This window comes from Borostomias antarcticus (genome assembly GCF_949987555.1).
Source record: "Borostomias antarcticus genome assembly, chromosome: 2".
Taxonomy (NCBI): Eukaryota; Metazoa; Chordata; class Actinopteri; order Stomiiformes; family Stomiidae; genus Borostomias; species Borostomias antarcticus.
The window spans coordinates 34,249,334-34,267,566 of NC_140235.1; the positions used below are offsets into that span (position 1 = coordinate 34,249,334).

At 51.7% G+C, this 18,233-nt stretch overlaps 1 protein-coding gene across 1 annotated transcript; it reads right to left on the reverse strand.

Moving 5' to 3' along the window:
• Positions 1 to 1,510: 1,510 nt before the first annotated feature.
• nup155 (nucleoporin 155) lies at positions 1,511 to 18,074 on the reverse strand. Its single transcript, XM_084450802.1, has 35 exons — positions 17,943 to 18,074; positions 17,399 to 17,561; positions 17,123 to 17,260; positions 16,090 to 16,186; positions 15,518 to 15,588; positions 15,295 to 15,387; positions 14,551 to 14,814; positions 14,250 to 14,323; positions 14,036 to 14,127; positions 13,643 to 13,740; positions 13,117 to 13,287; positions 12,710 to 12,810; positions 12,385 to 12,555; positions 12,122 to 12,232; positions 11,891 to 11,985; positions 11,684 to 11,769; positions 11,473 to 11,535; positions 11,164 to 11,308; positions 10,952 to 11,018; positions 10,721 to 10,836; positions 10,204 to 10,307; positions 9,279 to 9,412; positions 8,970 to 9,161; positions 8,263 to 8,401; positions 7,240 to 7,375; positions 6,230 to 6,383; positions 5,418 to 5,522; positions 5,102 to 5,256; positions 4,551 to 4,680; positions 4,268 to 4,381; positions 4,021 to 4,141; positions 3,780 to 3,890; positions 3,240 to 3,376; positions 2,599 to 2,705; positions 1,511 to 2,427 (listed from the first exon to the last, which is right to left on the reverse strand). The coding sequence occupies exons 2-35, from the start codon at positions 17,538 to 17,540 to the stop codon at positions 2,289 to 2,291; spliced, it is 4,173 nt and encodes a 1,390-aa protein (XP_084306928.1). The 5' UTR covers positions 17,541 to 17,561; positions 17,943 to 18,074; the 3' UTR covers positions 1,511 to 2,288.
• Between the last annotated feature and the right edge of the window lie 159 nt (positions 18,075 to 18,233).

An 18,233-nucleotide genomic window follows, 5' to 3' on the forward strand; every position in this document is an offset into this window, starting at 1 on the left:
TCAGTATCCTGCTCCGGTGTGTGACTGTAGAAGGTGTGGTATTGAGAGCCATGGGGACTGTGTGGAGGGCTTCCTCTCCCACTCTGCCTGGCAGACCTTCAAGGGGGTGTATCTGACCCTGGCTAACGCGGTCCTATTGCTGGTAGTGGTATAGTGTTCGCCGTTCTCCAGATTGTGGTCACTATTCTTCGGAACCAGAAGCGCATTGAGGGCCTGTCCTCTGTGAAGGCCTGTTCAGGTGTAAGAAAAGGCAGGGGGGGGGGGGGGGGCAATTGTAACGGTCAGTCTAAACTCTGGCGTCTTTATTCGTCTTCCATCCCTGGGCTCGTACAGCCCTGTTCACCTTTCACCCGCTCCTTCTTACTGCCTTGCTATCCCATGATCCCCTGCTCTCTTTAAAAGAGTTTTCTGAATGAACACTACATCCTCTGATCCTCACCAGGGGGCAGCTAATGCTCTCCCTGACAAACATGAGAAGACAGGAGACACTGTGACATGTGATGAGAGGAGCAGCAAGACATCTAAGAACCAGGGAGATCCAGTTCGTGGAACAGGATCCCTCTCTGGAATCATGTTCTCAGGGTTCCGGAGAGCAGAAGGTTCCCCCATCCCTCAAAGACGTTCCCCTCGACCTGCCCGGTCTACTCTGTGGACGGACCATCGGAGAGTCCAGCTCTCTCCTCTACCGGGCCAAGGCAGGGGGGGGGTGGGACACAGGCAGGGCCACTGCAGCAGAACCAGGCCCACCCAGTGCAGAACCAGGCCCTCAGGTGAGGGCAGCCCAGGGCGTGGTGGCGCTCAAGGACGCTTCGGCACAATGCCGGGAGCTGGGATCGAACCGGCGACCTTCGATCCCCAGTCACCCACTCTACCTCCCATCAGGATGTTCTTCATATTAAAAAGAGTTTCAAGTGCTTTTATTCAACAAGCAGCCTACAGTACTTCATGAATCTGTTTATGAGTTGAACATTTGATTTGCATCTCTGGGGTGATGTTCTTTCCAGAACATTCAAAATAAACAAATTCTACCTCTGTGCCAGCGTAATTGGGCGTGAAAGGCCCTGAGTAATTAGCTGTGTTCCAGTAAACAGCCCTAAAGCACGATCGTCCTTGATTAAGAATAATGATGTCACCAAAGTAGCAGAGCAGCTGTGTTGTCCTGATATGACATATTTGATTTTTTAAAATCTTTAAACAGATACAGAAATATAGACTAACAACTCTGCCGTCAGATCTTTTATACACAAGTGTATAAATAAGAAATAAGGAATCCAATATGTTACACATTTTGCAATGTGAATATCTAAAAAATATTCCATATTAAAATTTTAAAAAGCAGACTAGTTCAGGGTTTTAGCTATTTTTTTATACAAGGCATGTATTGAGGTACAGTAATTCAACTCATCAACCATCACGGTTATCAAGAAAAAAAAAAGAATCAAAACGTTGAGATTTTGGAATATACCTTTGGCAGTGGAGTCAGCTTTCTGAACAGCAACCATGCATCATTATAATAATAATAATAATGCACATTTTGTATCAAAGACCAAACCTGTAGTTCTGGGGAAATACATTTTTGCAGGTTCAAATTGAGTAAGGATGAATAACACTGTGATCATCAGTCCTCCATGAACAGAAGCCGATACCTTAGAATCATGGTGGAGGGTGAAAAATATTTTTTCAGGTATTACATCACTGTAATACAACAAATACCCCTGAAGTCTTGATGTTGGCATAAGTGTACCTCTCCTCTACTTATATAACCTTAGACCAAGGTAATTTCACAGTGAAGGCTGAAGTGATCTTACCATTTAACCAACCCCCTTAATCCAAGTGTCATCATCCTATTTTCAGTATCAATCTATTCACGGCAGTACAGATCTGAAAACAATGCAATTCACCATCGTGAGTATTGTGTTTTATTGTTGCTGCTACTGCTGCTGCTGTTGTTGAATGTTAACCCTCAGGCAAATTATTCACAAAACAAATGCATGTACGAGTTCAATAAGTTTAAAAAACAGGCTACAAAAAGTCAGAATTCAGGGACGCTTAGAAACAGCTGATCATGGATCTTCAATTCACACAGACATACGTGAAGTCCCCCGGGTCTCCACTAGGAGGCTCTACTGCAGTCTTTAACTCCACTCAGCCTGAGCACAAGCTGGACAGAGAGGCAGGCCCTCCTGAGGCTGAATCACTAAAAACCACGTTGTGCAGAGTTCTTGATCGTATCTTGGAGACCTCGAGGTTTCGACCTCGTGTCCGTTTTCTCTCGCTCCTCTGTGACTTCAGTGGACCTTCTCCAGCTTGGCCTGCAGGGCCTTGAAGTTTCCGATGGTGTGCTGCAGGGCAGCGTTGGGGCTGAGGGACTGCAGCTCCACCAGGTAACCACAGATGTTATCCAGACACACGTTGGTAAACCTCCGCCTGACAGGGAGGGAAGAGAGGGAGGGGGAGGGAGAGGGGGAGGAGAGAAGGCCTTTAGAACCTCAGGACAGTGGTCAGTTGTGCAGCATGAATAGTAGTGTGTATATAGTTGGGCCAGACAGCCAGCCTGCTGTGCTCCATGCTCTGGTCAGGCTCTTGGGAGAGGCTTACCTGTCGTAGGTGGGCAGTCTGCTGGGGTCGTCCACGTATCCGGACAGCAGCACATGGATGCACTCCACCAGATGGAGAGGTTTCTTCACACGCTGCCAACAAGGATCCTGCAGAGTCCCAGACACGGTTAACACCACTCAGCCATGCTAATCTAACAGGCTAATCTAGCAGTTAAACTAATCTAACATGCTAATCTAACAGGCTAATCTAACAGGCTAATCTACCAATTAAACTAATCTAACATGCTAATCTAACAGGCTAATCTAACAGGCTAATCTACCAGTTAAACTAATCTAACATGCTAATCTAACAGGCTAATCTAACAGGCTAATCTACCAGTTAAACTAATCTAACATGCTAATCCAACAGGCTAATCTAACAGGCTAATCTACCAATTAAACTAATCTAACATGCTAATCTAACAGGCTAATCTAACAGGCTAATCTACCAGTTAAACTAATCTAACATGCTAATCTAACAGGTTAATCCAACAGGCTAATCTACCAGTTAAAATAATCTAACATGCTAATCCAACAGGCTAATCGAACAGGCTAATCTACCAGTTAAAATAATCTAACATGCTAATCTATCAGATACTGCTGGAGTTACAGCAAGAGTGTGTTTTCAGTTTTAGTACGTGCCCGCGTCTTGAAGAGCTGGTCGTACACCTCCAGTAGACGAGGCAGCTGCACCCCGATCTCCTGCATGGTGAAGGTCACGAAGCCCACGTCCCAGTTCAGACGACACACTTCCTGCTCCAAGAACTTCACCAGGAATTCTGGGAAAACGAGTCCGAGACGGGACAGATGATGAGCGAGAAAGATTCAGCAGATGGTTTTGCTTTTGTTTATCTTTGGTGCCATGTATTCATGCGTGCACGTGTGTGTGTGTGTGTGTGTGTGTGTGTGTGTGTGTGTGCGCATGTGTATGTGCCCCAAATCCCTAAAGGTCTGCATTAAGCTTGAACAGGCCACAGTGTTTGGGAGCAATTAAGCAATTAGCAATTAAGCAATTAGCGCTCACACATCCTGATTCTCTTCCACAGCGTAGAAACACAAGTGTTGACAGACATAAAGCAGCCGGTCTAGTAAGAGGTCAGAGGAGAGGAGGGGGTCAGCTGCTGGGGGCGCTGAGTTTGGGGACGGTGCTCAGTGTAGAAGAGAGGTGACCGTGGTTTTTACCCAATGGGAAGTATCTGGGAGTGCCGGCGTAGATCTTTCCCAGTGACACCAGTTTGAGACTCAGAGCTCTCATTCTGTCGGCCGGACTCATGGCCACGCTGTCACCCAGCTCTGCAACACAGGGACACACAACCGTTGGACATGACTGAGCAGAACGCAGTGTGAAGACCTGAGGGGGCCCGGGGGCGAGTCTCTACCGCAGACTGGACGACAGAGAGACCGAGGCTCTGGAAGGACCAACCTTTCTCCATGATCTCCTGCCACAGGGAGTGGACCAGGATAGGGTCAGAGTGTCCGGCACAGTGGATGATGGCCAGCTTACACTCGGACAACCTGAAGTGGTCAGCAAACTCTCCATACAGCTGAATAAGGAGAACACAGTCAAACAGACAGTGAAAACGTACACATCATCATCATCATCATCAGACCTCCCATGGCTGGGTTTACTGTTTGCAAGTCATATCAACTGATATTTCCTGTTCCGTTACCTTGGTGATGTCCATGAGTTGGGAGTCCAGCTGTGAGATGGCGCCCTGCACTGAGGGATGCTGGGAGTACTGTCGGCTCAGCGTATCCTGGATCTGCACCTGGATCCTCACCACCTGGGAGGAGACACAACACGCCGTTCGCTTGGCAAGACGCTAACCATCAACGTTTCAACTCAAACCAAAAGACAAGGTGTGTGTGTGTGTGTGTGTGTGTGTGTGTGTGTGTGTGTGTGTGTGACAGGCAGGCGGACAGCGCCGGTAGTGGCTAGCGAGCCCCCCGTACCTCCATCTTCTCCTCCAGCTCGTGGAGGAACTCCCCGTCCGCCCCCTGGGCTGAGATGCAGGAGGAGCTCTTGGCCGACAGGATGGCGCGGGAGATGTACTCCAGACGCTGCTTCAGGGAGATCTCGGTGCTGCACACGCACACACAAACACACACACACACACACGCACACACGCACACACGCAGAAACATACATATCTTTCAGTTAGGAAACTTGCAGTGAAGCGTCATGTAGTATGCGTCATTTTAGATTGCTATTCTTGCACTTTGCCTTCATCACTAGATTATGCTCTTAGTCACTTGTTTTAGAAAGGAGATGCACTTGTGAGTTCTGCCAAGTAGTAGTATATTGGCTTTTCCTACATGAAATACAATTATTGTTAGTCGCTTTGGATAAAAGAGTCTGCTAAATGACTCATGTAATGTAATGTATTTCCTTCCAGGCTCTGATGGTTAGGGGTTATGGCTAGGGCTAGCCCAAGGGTTAGGGGTTAGAGGTCAGGGGTTAGAGGTCAGGGGTTAGGGCTAACCCGAAGGCGCGGCCCCCTCACCTGTGCATGTCGGCCAGGCGGGCCAGGACGTGCGCCGCCTTGCCGAAGCTGCGGCTCTTCTCGTAGTAGCGCCACAGCAGGTCCATGTTCCGCACCTTGCTCTGGTCCTGCTTGATCATGTGCATCAGGTGCTCCTCCAGGTACGAGGAGTTCACCTGGACCGGGGGGGGGGGGGGGGGGGAGAACACATCCATTAGAAGCCCTCAGGCCTCCCGTTAACAGGCCACAGATATAGGTCACACACATCATCCACATCCAGTAACGGTGCGTGTGTGTGTGTGTGTGTGTGTGTGTGTGTGTGTGTGAGGGCTCCTACCTCGAGCAGCTTGTCGGTGAGGTCAGCCTGGATGAGCCAGTTGTAGAGGGCGATGTGGAACAGCTCGTCCTGAGATCTCTGGGCCAGACCCAGCACCTGCTCAAACTACCAGGGACAGGGGAGGACAGCAGGGGAGGAGGGGACAGCAGGGGACGAGAGGACAGCAGGGGAGGAGAGGACAGCAGGGGACGGGAGGACAGCAGGGGACGGGAGGACAGCAGGGGACGAGAGGACAGCAGGGGAGGAGAGGACAGCAGGGGACGGGAGGACAGCAGGGGACGGGAGGACAGCAGGGGACGGGAGGACAGCAGGGGAGGAAAGGACAGCAGGGGAGGAGAGGACAGCAGGTGACGAGAGGACAGCAGGGGAGGGGAGGACAGCAGGGGAGGAGAGGACAGCAGGGGAGGAGAGGACAGCAGGGGACGAGAGGACAGCAGGGGACGAGAGGACAGCAGGGGACGAGAGGACAGCAGGGGACGAGAGGACAGCAGGGGACGAGAGGACAGCAGGGGAGGGGAGGAGAGGACAGCAGGGGAGGGGAGGAGAGGAGAGGACAGCAGGGGAGGGGAGGAGAGGATAGCAGGGGAGGGGAGGAGAGGACAGCAGGGGAGGGGAGGAGAGGACAGCAGGGGAGGGGAGGGGAGGAGAGGACAGCAGGGGAGGGGAGGAGAGGACAGCAGGGGAGGGGAGGACAGCAGGGGAGCGTCAACGGGGCTGTCCACGGACAAGACGCACCACACGGAGAGTCAGCCTCTGCTAAACGACGGCCTTTTAGGGAGGGTTAGGTTAGGTTAGGGTTCCCTCTCGCTCACGTGTGCGGTGGCGTCCTCGTTGCTGAGCATGTTGGGGTCGGAGGTCATGACGGGCGGCCCGGGCTGCTTGGGGACGCTGGGGGACTGTGGCGCCGCCTTGCTCTGGTTCACCAGCTCCTGCATGGTGTCTGTGATGCACTTATAACACGACAGCCTGGGGGAGGGGGGGGGGGTGAGTTAATATAGAGAATACGAGAGAGAGAGAGAGATTGAGAGAGAGATAGAGAGGCAGAGAGGTAGAGAGGCAGAGAGAGAGGTAGAGAGAGAGAGGTAGAGAGAGAGAGATAGAGAGAGTGGTAAAAGAGGGAGAGAGAGATAGAGAGAGAGAGAGATAGAGGTAGAAAGAGGGAGAGAGAGAGGTAGAGAGATAGAGAGAGAGGTAGAGAGAGATAGAGAGAGAGGGGTAGAGAGAGAGAGAGAGGTAGAGAGGTAGAGAGAGAGAGAGAGAGGGAGAGTGGTAGAAAGAGTGAGAGAGAGGTAGAGAGAGATAGAGAGAGGTAGAAAGAGGGAGAGAGAGGTAGAGAGAGGGGTAGAGTGAGAGAGAGAGAGAGGTAGAGAGATAGAGAGGGATAGAGAGAGAGTGGTAGAAAGAGGGAGAGAGAGGTAGCGAAAGAGAGAGATAGAGAGGGGTAGAAAGAGGGAGAGAGAGATGTAGAGAGAGATAGAGAGAGAGGTAGAGAGAGGGAGAGAGAGGTAGGGAAAGAGAGGTAGCGAGAGAGATTGAGATCGAGAGAGAGGAAGAGATAGAGAGAGATAGATGGAGAGAGAGAGAGAGCTAGTGAAAGAGGTAGAGAGAGAGATAGAGATCGATAGAGAGAGAGATAGAGATCGATAGAGAGAGGAAGAGATAGAGATACATCGAGAGAGAAAGATAGAGAGCGAGAGGAAGAGATAGAGAGAGAGAGATAGATAGAGAGAGAGGAAGAGATAGAGAGATAGATAGAGAGAGAAAGAGAGAGAGGTAGAGAGAGATGGAAAGAGAAGGGGGGGTTAGGGGGTTCAGTTCTCACCTCTCCTGGAAGGCCATCTGTCCAGCCTGGTCCTCCTCAGGCTCCCCGTTCTTGTAGAAGTGAGGCCCCAGCCTCTGAGGGTCCTTCTTGTCTGCTGCTGTGAGGCACAACTCCACAACCCCCTCATAGAAACGCACTGAGACAGACAGACAGACAGGCACACAGACAGGCACACAGACAGGCAGACAGACAGGCAGACAGACAGACAGACAGGCAGACAGGCAGACAGGCAGACAGACAGACAGGCAGACAGAGACAGACAGGCAGACAGACAGACAGACAGAGACACACAGAGCCCCAAAAAAAACAGATTATGGCATTTTAAATACTATCCGAGAAAATGTATATGTCACGCTTACATACCACAGTCATTATGTCTATGCACAAGTGCGTGTGTGTGTGCGTGTGTGTGTGCGTACCCTGTCTGTACTGGGAGCAGACCAGGGGCAGGTCGGTGTGTGTGTGTACCCTGTCGGTACTGGGAGCAGACCAGGGACAGGTCGGTGTGTGTGTGTGTACCCTGTCGGTACTGGGAGCAGACCAGGGGCAGGTCGGTGTGTGTGTGTGTGTGTGTGTACCCTGTCTGTACTGGGAGCAGACCAGGGGCAGTTCGGTGTGTGTGTGTGTGTGTACCCTGTCGGTACTGGGAGCAGACCAGGGGCAGGTCGGTGTGTGTGTGTGTGTGTATGTGTGTGTGTGTGTGTGTGTGTGTGTGTGTGTATGTGTGTGTGTGTGTGTGTGTGTGTGTGTGTACCCTGTCTGTACTGGGAGCAGACCAGGGGCAGGTCGGTGTGTGTGTGTGTGTATGTGTGTGTGTGTGTGTGTGTGTATGTGTGTGTGTGTGTGTGTATATGTGTGTGTGTGTGTGTGTGTGTGTACCCTGTCTGTACTGGGAGCAGACCAGGGGCAGGTCGGTGTGTGTGTGTGTGTGTGTGTGTGTACCCTGTCTGTACTGGGAGCAGACCAGGGGCAGGTCGGTGTGTGTGTGTGTGTGTGTGTGTGTGTGTGTGTGTGTGTGTGTACCCTGTCTGTACTGGGAGCAGACCAGGGGCAGGTCGGTGTGCTGGCTGATCTGCTGGTAAAGCCTCAGAGACTCTCTCAGGGTTCGCTCCTTATCCGCCCTGTTCTGGATCTGCCTGGAGCCCTGGAGCAGCTCGTTAGCCTGGGGTGGGGGGGGAGGGGGGGGGGGGGGGGGGGGTGGAGGGAGGGAGGGGGGGATGGAGGGAGAGATGGAGGGATGGAGGGAGGGAGAGATGGAGGGAGGGAGGGAGAGATGGAGGGAGGGTGGGATGGAGGGAGGGAGGGAGAGAGGGAGGGAGGGAGAGAGAGAGGGTGGGATGGAGGGAGAGATGGAGGGATGGAGGGAGGGTGGGATGGAGGGATGGAGGGAAGGAGGGAGAGATGGAGGGATGGAGGGAGGGTGGGAGGGATGGAGGGAGGGTGGGAGGGATGGAGGGATGGAGGGATGGAGGGATGGAGAGGGAACAGATAGCAACAAGAGACTCAAAGGCATTCGGTCACATAAAAAAGACAGCAGAGATGACAGATGGTCTTACAGCAGGAAGTGTGTGAGTGAGCGCGTGCGCATGTGTGTGTGTGAGTTAGTGAGCGCGTGCACGTGTGTGTGTGTGTGTGAGTGAGCACGTGTGTGTGTGCGCGTGTGTGTGTGAGTGAGCGCATGCGTGTGTGTGTGTGTGAGTGAGCGCGTGTGTGTGTGTGTGTGCGCCCACCTTGGAGCAGACGCTGTCGTCGCTGCTGTACAGTAGGGGGCAGATGTCCCGGAGGTGGGTGCTGATGGCGTCCACCGAGGCGCTGTCCTTGATGTAGACGTTGATGAGCGCCGTGATGAGCGCTCCGGTCAGCTCACGCCCCCTGACCACCACCTCCTTCAGGCTCACGCCCTTCATCTGCTCCTGGAAGTCCTGCGGGTCAGAACACACACGCGGTCAGGAGAGAAACCCGCTTCCACAGCCTGGGAGGTCAAGGCAGATCCCCAGGGGTCAGAGGTCAAGGCCGATCCCCCGGGTAGAGCGGAGTACCTTGGGCAGTTCGGAGATGATGAGGCTGAACTGATGGTCACACAGCAGCTTCCAGAGGGCCAGACACTGGCAGCAGTGATGGACCAGCTGCTGGATGCCCTGAAGAGACATCTTCTCACAGGCCTGGGCCTCGGCTGGGGGGGGACAGGGGGTGAGAGTGTGAGAGAGTGGCTCAGTCCCAAAGTCCACCCTTACGGACTCTCAGACGTTGAGGCGCGTTCCCGCCAAGTGCGTGAGGGCTTAGGGCGCTAGTCCCATTGTCAAATCGTCAAGTGCATGAGGGCTCTCTGGCAGACATTTTGAGCCCTTTATGCCCCCTTTCCGCAAGTCTGCACTTCTGCTGACTTTGCCAGAGGGAATTACCCACAGTTCATATCGTTGTGACGTGAAACACAGGGTTACTTGAAGAACGGCCAATAAACAAGCACGGACAGTTCAATCAACCCGTTAAAAAACTAAATATTTAAAATGTTTTCAGCTGGACTTGCTTATCTGCACAAGTAGCCTTATAATTATTTTGGTTTCAATATTTTTACGTATAGGTTATCAACCCCATGGGTTTGTATAATTTGATTTGTTTGAAAATATGTGCTATTGTTATTAATTACATAGATTTCTGTTGCCCTAAATCATATGATTCCTTAAAAGCTGCATGGCATTAATCATCCATCTCGGAATATCTGGTCATCTGGTAGTATTAATACTGTGTAGTACTGTATACATACTGTGGTACTTCCTCTAGTAGTTTTAATACTGTGTAGTACTGTATACATACTGTGGTACTTCCTCTAGTAGTTTTAATACTGTGTAGTACTGTATACATACTGTGGTACTTCCTCTAGTAGTATTAATACTGTGTAGTACTGTATACATACTGTGGTACTTCCTCTAGTAGTATTAATACTGTGTAGTACTGTATACATACTGTGGTACTTCCTCTGGAGCTCCTGCTGGACTTGCTGAGACGTGGCGCCGTCGGGTCGCATAAATCCCAGCAGCCTTTGCTGTAGGTTCGCCGGGGAGCTGAAGCTGGAACACACAGCGGGGGGGTCGGAGGGGGGGTCACTCAACAGGTGAGGGGAGCTCTCAGCACACGACCGCTGTGGATGTGAGGCGTTGGTCTGAGCCCAGCGAGGACCCAACCCCCTAGGGAGACCAACTCTCTTATGAAGTATCTAGCCCATGTTTACTATCTTAGCCAATAGACAAACATTTTCCTGGAGCTTGCTCCATCGTCTCGTTGAGAGAAGTCCGGTAAGAATTATTACAGTTCACTTTTCTGGCCCCCGGGTGAAACTGTTTTTTTGCTTCCCTCTGGAATATGTAGGGGTGGGTCGTATGTCTACCTCCCTTGTTCTCTGTAAAGCGCATTGTGTTGCCTCTGTGTATGAAATGCGCTATATAAATAAAGTTTGATTTGATTTAGGGGAGGCCGACGTTACCTGGCCGCTCCCAGAGAAGAGGGGCTGAACTGGGAGTTCTTGTCCAGGAACTCCCTGAGACCGCGGAGCTCCAGCAGGACGGACTCCAGGTCCGAGGCGGTGACCGTGCTCTCCAGCTGACCCCGGGGGGGTGGGGCAGGAAGGGGGAGAAGAGGGAGAACAGCTCGGATTAGCCCCCTTCTGATGACTGAGCTGGAAAAAAAAAAACAACGCGGCGTCGTCGATACTCACAATGCTGACCGCCTGGTTGCCCTTCTGGATGGTCTTCTCCATAGCAAGACTGCCGTCCCAGATGTTACTGTTGAACAACGCAGCACACTGACCATCAGCAGGGAAAACACAGACTGGGCTACTAACACAGGACCAGGAAGTCACGCTGTGACCGCTGGCTCAGATCCCGGAGGGACGGGTTTAAAGGCGTGCGGTCCGGCGGGGCGACTGACCCCAGGATGCGGGTGAAGTAGACGCAGATGCCGTTGTGCTTCCCTGAGAAGACCACCTCCGGGCCGGACGACACGATGGGGGCGGAGCCTGGGGGCAAGGACGTGGCCGCGAAGAAGGGCGTGGACACGCTCTGGGGCATCATACCTGAAAGAGGGCGGGCGGGCGGACGGACGGACAGACACACACACGGACACACGGACACACACACAATGATATAAACTACACACACACACAATGATATAAACTACAATCAGCATCCCACTACAATTTGAATGATGGGAGCGTGGGGAGGCTTATGGGTAATATACCTGGAGCAGGCGTGGCTAGGAAACTGGGGTTAGGGTAAGGACTGCCAACAGGCATGGGGGATCCTAGAACAACAACGTCAACAACATAAACGACAACAACAACATCAACAACAGACGGGCAAAGACAGGGAATCCTACGGGTCCAGGAGCATGCTGTGATGAACGGGGACGTCGTGAGGACGTACGAGGGCCCCGGATCACCCCCCCCTACCTGGTACAGGAGAGCCCAGCAGGGGGCCCAGGTTGCTGGGAGCTGAGAGAGCCGCGGGGAACCTCATCTGAGCCTCTCCCCCGTACCTAAAACAGACACACCGCACAAACACACACACGTTGACAAGGCCAGAAACACCGGTGTGTGTGTGTGTGTGTGTGTGTGTGTGTGTGTGTGTGTGTGTGTGTGAGAGAGGCAGGGTCTGACCTGAAGAAGGCTCTGGTGGCCCAGTGGGACACCTCTCTGTCACAGGCAGCGTTGGAGCAGGCCAGGATCAGAGCTGTAGCACAGGCCTGCTCCTCCTGGGTGGAGAGGAGGAGACACTCACCTTCACATAACGCTGTTTGTGTGTGTCTACGTGTGTGTGCATGTGTGCGCTTGCATTAATGTGACGGTGAGAACCGAGAGAGGGACACAGTGAGGTATGTCCATTCTTACTCTGTGCAGTTTGAAGAAGCGCTCGATTTCCTCGCTCTCTCCTCCGGTGCCGCTCACCAGTAGGTGGCGCAGTTGGTCCACCGGCCTCAGCTTGTGGAAGATGTGGCTTCCCTGCAGGACGAAGAAGAACAATCAACATCACGCCATTTTCCCTCGTTTAATTTCACCGCTACTACATGCAAAAGAGTTTCCCGGTCGAGAGCGTTTCAGCAGATGCTAAATAAACGCCGGCCGACGCCGTGTTTTTAGACGAGGAGCTTCACCTTAGCGGAGAGGAGGACGAACTTCTGCGGGGGGACGTTGTGTTGTTGTACCACCACGGGTGAGTCGGTCAGGGGGATCTGGTCCTTGTTCAGGGGGGTGGACACCTTGGCCGGCGCGTCCTCCTCGATGGCGCAGATCGCCCAGGAGTGGCCGTCCACATTGGACATCATCTGCGTCCGGGTTCGAAAGCGATCAGAGGTACGGTAAACGCTTTCAAACTCACACAGAAAAAACAACATGGCCGCCGACGTGGTGCGAGACACGCGGAGGTGACGGGACAGCCTCGTACGCCCGACCGGAGCTGCGTCCCGGGGCTCCTCCTACCTGCGACTCCATCAGTGGCTTCTTGAAGGGGAAGGAGTCGTGGTTGATGCACCACAGGAGGTCGCTGTCCTCGGTCTCGGACGCCGCCATCAGCAGGACTCCTGTGGGCGGAGCCAAACACCACAGGCTTACCGACAACACTCTCTACCGGGGGGGTCAGGGGTCAGGACACAACTGAACACAAGATAGAGAGAGATGGAGAGAGAGAGAGAGAGAGAGAGAGAGAGAGAGAGAGAGAGAGAGAGAGAGAGAGAGAGAGAGGGAGAGAGAGAGATAGAGAAAGATAAAGATAGAGAGATAGAGAGAGAGATAGAGAAAGATAAAGAGAGAGAGAGAGAGAGAGAGAGGTAGATAGATAGAGAGAGAAAGAGAAAGACAGAGAGAGAGAGGGGGGGAGAGAGACGTACCTTTGCTGTGGAGAGCCTTGTGGACCTTGGCAGGCTTCTGCAGGGTGGAGGAGGCGGAGAAGCCGGGCGGCAGGCGCACGTGGACCAGCGCTAGCAGGCTGGGGCGCACCGCCACGCCACGCCTCAGGTGGGGCAGGGAGAAGGGCGCCGTGCTGAAGTACAGACGCACTCCTACAGGGAGGGAGGGAGGGAGAGGGAGAGGGAGAGGGAGAGGGAGAGGGAGAGGGAGAGGGAGAGGGAGAGGGAGAGGGAGAGGGAGAGGGAGAGGGAGAGGGAGAGAGAGGGAGGGAGGGAGGGAGAGAGACAGAGAGAGAGACAGAGAGAGAGGGAGAGAGAGAGAGAGAGAGAGGAGAGAGACAGAGAGAGAGGGAGAGAGAGAGACAGAGGGAGAGAGACAGAGAGAGAGGGAGAGAGAGAGACAGAGAGAGAGCGACAGAGAGAGAGAAAGAGAGGGATGAGTTGGGTTGAATGGGCAAAATGAAATGACCCACTAATGCTCCCTCCCTGACCGCTGCCCTCTGCTCACCTGCGTGAGTGACCGCTAGCAGATGACAGTCTGAGGACTCTGATCGGTCGATCACGGAGATCTGGACGATGGGTCTGAACACAGAGCGGTCGATGGTCCTGCAAAGGGCAAAGAGTCAGTGAAAATACCAACATGCACACTCTCACAATGTTGTGGTGCTGGGAGTAAATCCCCTTCAAAGTTTCAAATGAAAAATGACACACTCCCACACACACTTTTTCTCTGCTTTTAATCCATCAATGTTTTGGTTCGACTTTCATCAGGACAGATTTTTCAAAAAGTATGTCATTTTTCATTTAAAAGGAAATGTCAGTATATGAAGGGAAAACCAACGATGGGAGGGAGAGACAGCCCTAGAGGAATCCATCACGACACACACACACACACAAACACCTGGCGATGTTCCCCGCCGCGGCCACGATGGAGCTCAGCGACATGGCGGCCACGCGACTCATCCCCTGCCCGTCAGCGCCCAGGTCGTACACCTGAAACACGCCGCGGTCACACAATCCTTACAAAGCATTGAGACGACAGACCGACGCTGACCACGGCCTAATCTCTCAGTCTCGGGGGAGCGGCGCTGAGCCGTCCCGGGAGGACGCCGTACCTGCAGCACGCCCTTCTCCGAGCGCGTGAACAGGACGTTGCGGGAGTTGTCGATGGCGATCTGGACGATAGGGTCTGCGGGGCACAGGGACAAAACGAGCGATTCAGTTTTGGGGAAGTGGAGCACGACTCCGATCCCACAATCTCCTTCCTTTTTTTGCTTTTTTGCTTCCCTCTGGAACGTGTAGGGGTGGGACCTATGCCCACCTCCCTTGTTCTCTGTAAAGCGCATTGTGTTCCCTCCGTGTATGAAATGCGCTATACTAATAAAGCTTTGATTGATTGATTGATTGATTCCTCACCGTCGTCGGAGAAGGAGAACTGGAGCAGCGAGGGGACCAGGAAGGACAGGCTGCTCTTGGAGTGGTTGATCTTGCGGCAGCGCTGGCTGAACCAGCCGGCCTCTGCCTGGTAGGCCATCTCGTACAGGCAGCCGTCCTTCCCCGCCAGGAAGATGCGTCCCAGGTCGGTGGAGGTGACGGCCAGCAGGTAGGTGTTGTCCGTGGGGATGGAGTACAGGGGGTCGGGCAGCAGCTGCATCCCTACGGACATGCTGTCGTTCAGAGCTACGGGGGGGGGGGGGGGGGGGGGATTAGCGTTTAGAAAAAGAGGGAATTGAAAAAAAATGGGTTGGTTAAGAGCATTATCGAAGAAAATGGACAAAGGCACGCACATCCAAAATGTTTCAAACTGGGCGCTAGACAGAAAAACTAACTCATCAGGAAAAATGGAGTCTGCACACCAGAAATATGCTCCCAGGAATATTTAATTGACACCGAGGTGACGTTTCGGGCTACAAGCCCTACTTCTTCGTCTGAAATAGGGCTTGTATCCCAAAACGTCGCCTCGGTGTCAATTAAATATTCCTGGGAGCCTATTTCTGGTGTGCAGACTCTATTTTTCCTAAAATAAACAGCCCAACTGATCTTAGCAGGAAAGGGCAAGAGAACCGACTCAGTATGGGGTCATGTGTGGTGCAGGGGTGTGACCCTCTGACTGTGTGGTCATGTGTGGTGCAGGTCAGGGGTGGGCCCCTCCGTACTCACCCGCCTGGGCGTTGGGGAAGCTGAGCCCCAGGATCACCACGTCTACGGGCGTGGCCAGCACCAACAGGAAGTGGATGTGAGGCTGGAAAATGCCTGAAGGACATAAGAAGAGCGCTTTCCATCACACCCGACCTTGCACTGTGACACTGATAATCACAACTATATAATTATATGAGCCATTTGTAATAATAAACCATTAGTAGTAATAATGAGCCATTTGTACCTTGTTTGGGCTTCACCAGCCCTACTGACAGAATGGTTTCACTCAGACCATCAAAGTACGCCACATCCCCCCTGAAGCACACGAGACAGACAGAGTGACGATGGGTTTCATCCTTCTTCACGCTTCCATGATCACAGACTGAGAGACTTATGCTGTCCATACACTAGAAAACTTTTAAAAGATTTTTTAAAAGACTGTCTTCTGACACCTTCTCACATCTAAAGACTTTTAAAAGAGTTTGAAGTCACAGACTAGGAATCTGCAAATCGCCTATTGGTTGTTGATAATGGTCACGTCATTGAACCACACAATTTGTATAAGACAAGACTAAAGACTTGCGAGAATATCAAACATGTTTGATATTGTCATAAGTCCAAAACGTGACAAAGACTGGCCAGAATCGAGTTTTAAGACCAGCTTACACCTAACGACTGATCACGGGAGCACACAGCAACTCCAGCAAGACTCAAGATGTTATTCTTTTATTCTTGAGACTTTGAAATCAGGGGGAAAGTCGGTAAGTGTGAGGCCGGCATTAGACGTTTCTACAAATCAAGATGATCGGTTCTCACCCGTCTTCGTAGTTCCACATGAAGATATCGTTGTCGATGGTGAGCCACGCCCGGCAGATCTCAGGGAAAACTCCCATCATGCAGTTGCACTGCATGTCTAGGAAGTCCGTTAAGGTCGTTCAACCTTAACCAGGGTGGCTACTAGTTCTACTTGTTCTCAGCAGAATCAACAACCAACTGAGATCAGATGACTTAAGTGGATGAAACCTTTAGGAAGGATTTCCACAAATAAACCAAACTAAGCACCATCAGGGTTTTTCCTGAAGAGGATTTTTTGGCGCCCCTTTAAGAGATTTTAGCTAGAGCCAAAAGAAAATCACCAGTGCCAAAATGTAAAAAAATTAGAATAAAAATTGCAATTGAAATCCTCTCCAAATGTGTTTGATAGCTTGTTTCAAGTGCAGCCCATCCCTCTTTCTTACATTGTAAATGGTTTGGACCACTAGTAATCTAGATAATTAATAGACAATGAATAGGTTATCAGTATCTTAAACTTTTTGTATCATATCCATTTTGTGTCATGTCGGGAGATTTCCCACGATTGTGAAAAGTGAGCTCAGTCAGAACGAAAGCAAAGAAAATAGGCTTATATATGCCGGTAGGCTACTTGGCATAAAACTGAGGTTTCCCCCCAAAATTGTGTGCGCATCACCCCCCAAAGCCCCATTCTGAGCCAGGAAAAACCCTGACCATACATCCATTTTGCACAGCTGTAAAGAGTTGTAAACCTCTCCTATACCAGGAAAGGCTGTGGCTCAAGAGGTAGAGCAGTTTGTCCAATGACCGCAAGGTCGGCGGTTTGATTCCCGGGTCCTCCTGTCCAAATGTCGAAGTGTCCTTGAGCAAGACAATGAGCCCCACATTGCTCCCAAAGAGCAGGCAACTGCCTAGCATGCCAGTTGCCGCCATTGGTGTGTGAATGTGTGAGTGAATGGGTGAATGAGAGGCCATTGTAAAGCGCTTTGGATAAAAGCACTATACTGGAAGTGTAGTCCGTCCATCCATCCCTAATCAAGATCTGCTTAAAGGATACGGCTGAATTGCTCCACCAGCTCAGGGGGCAGAGGAACCCTGCGGACAGCGCTGAGCTCTGGGAGGTTTGGCACACTGATAAGCCCCGGTCCCTGGAGAGGGTAGTCCATGTCTGACACCCCAGACAGGGATGGCATGTCTGCAAGACAGGACAGTGAAACACAGGAAATTACATTTAGGACCGATAGCCACAGAGAATACTGAGCTGACCAAATAATAATAAACCTCTACATTTTAAGTGTGAAACTGAGTGTCTCAAGGAAATCCAGTAGCTTACTGTGTGAGGGAACATTGAGGAGTTCTGACAGGTCGGGGAAGCACCGGTCCTCCTGAAGATGTCTATCAATGAGCCGGCCAGAGCTCTCCAACGCCTCTGCCAGAGCAGCCGCAGGACTGCTCGGTCCCACGCTTGACGGCATTGCTCCAGTCTATATCTGGATCTGTATCGAGATGCAGTCGGGATTATCTACAATGCAATTCTGACGCTTCAAATCAACTTGTTTTAACGTTAGCTAGTTAAGATAGCTCTTATCTAGTACCGTTATTCGTATCTAGCAGCTAGCTAAGACAAGTGGCCAGCTAACTAACGTTGCTAGTTAACGTCAAGCGTCCAAATATGTGGGTGGAAAGAGACGGTCAAACGTTAGCTACCTAACTGGATTTTTCAAATACAGCCCATGCTCCCAGTCTGGCTGGCTAAAACGCGGGCAGTTCATACTTCATTGCTAAATTAGAGAGCTAGTTAGCCTAGCACTGGCTAACTCCGAGGAGGGTGACTTGACACCAAACGCCGGCTCGCCAACACAAAGCTGTCATCTTACCCTACTGAGTGCAGTCCGGTGATATTGAAATAAGCGAATATACAATTGGATTCACAGATACAACTACTGGCAACAGATTCAAGACTTTTGTAAACAAATGAACGTAGAGCCCGCCAGCCTCATGCCTTGAATGGAGGTGGGAGGTGAAAGTTCATCGAGAAGCATTTCCGGTGTAAACTTTGCTCGCTGTGATTCATAATTCTATCCACTAGATGGTGCCAGAGGTTTCTGTGCGATCAAACAGGGGGCTGCGTTATCTCAAACCAGTAAACTCAAACCACGCCATGCACC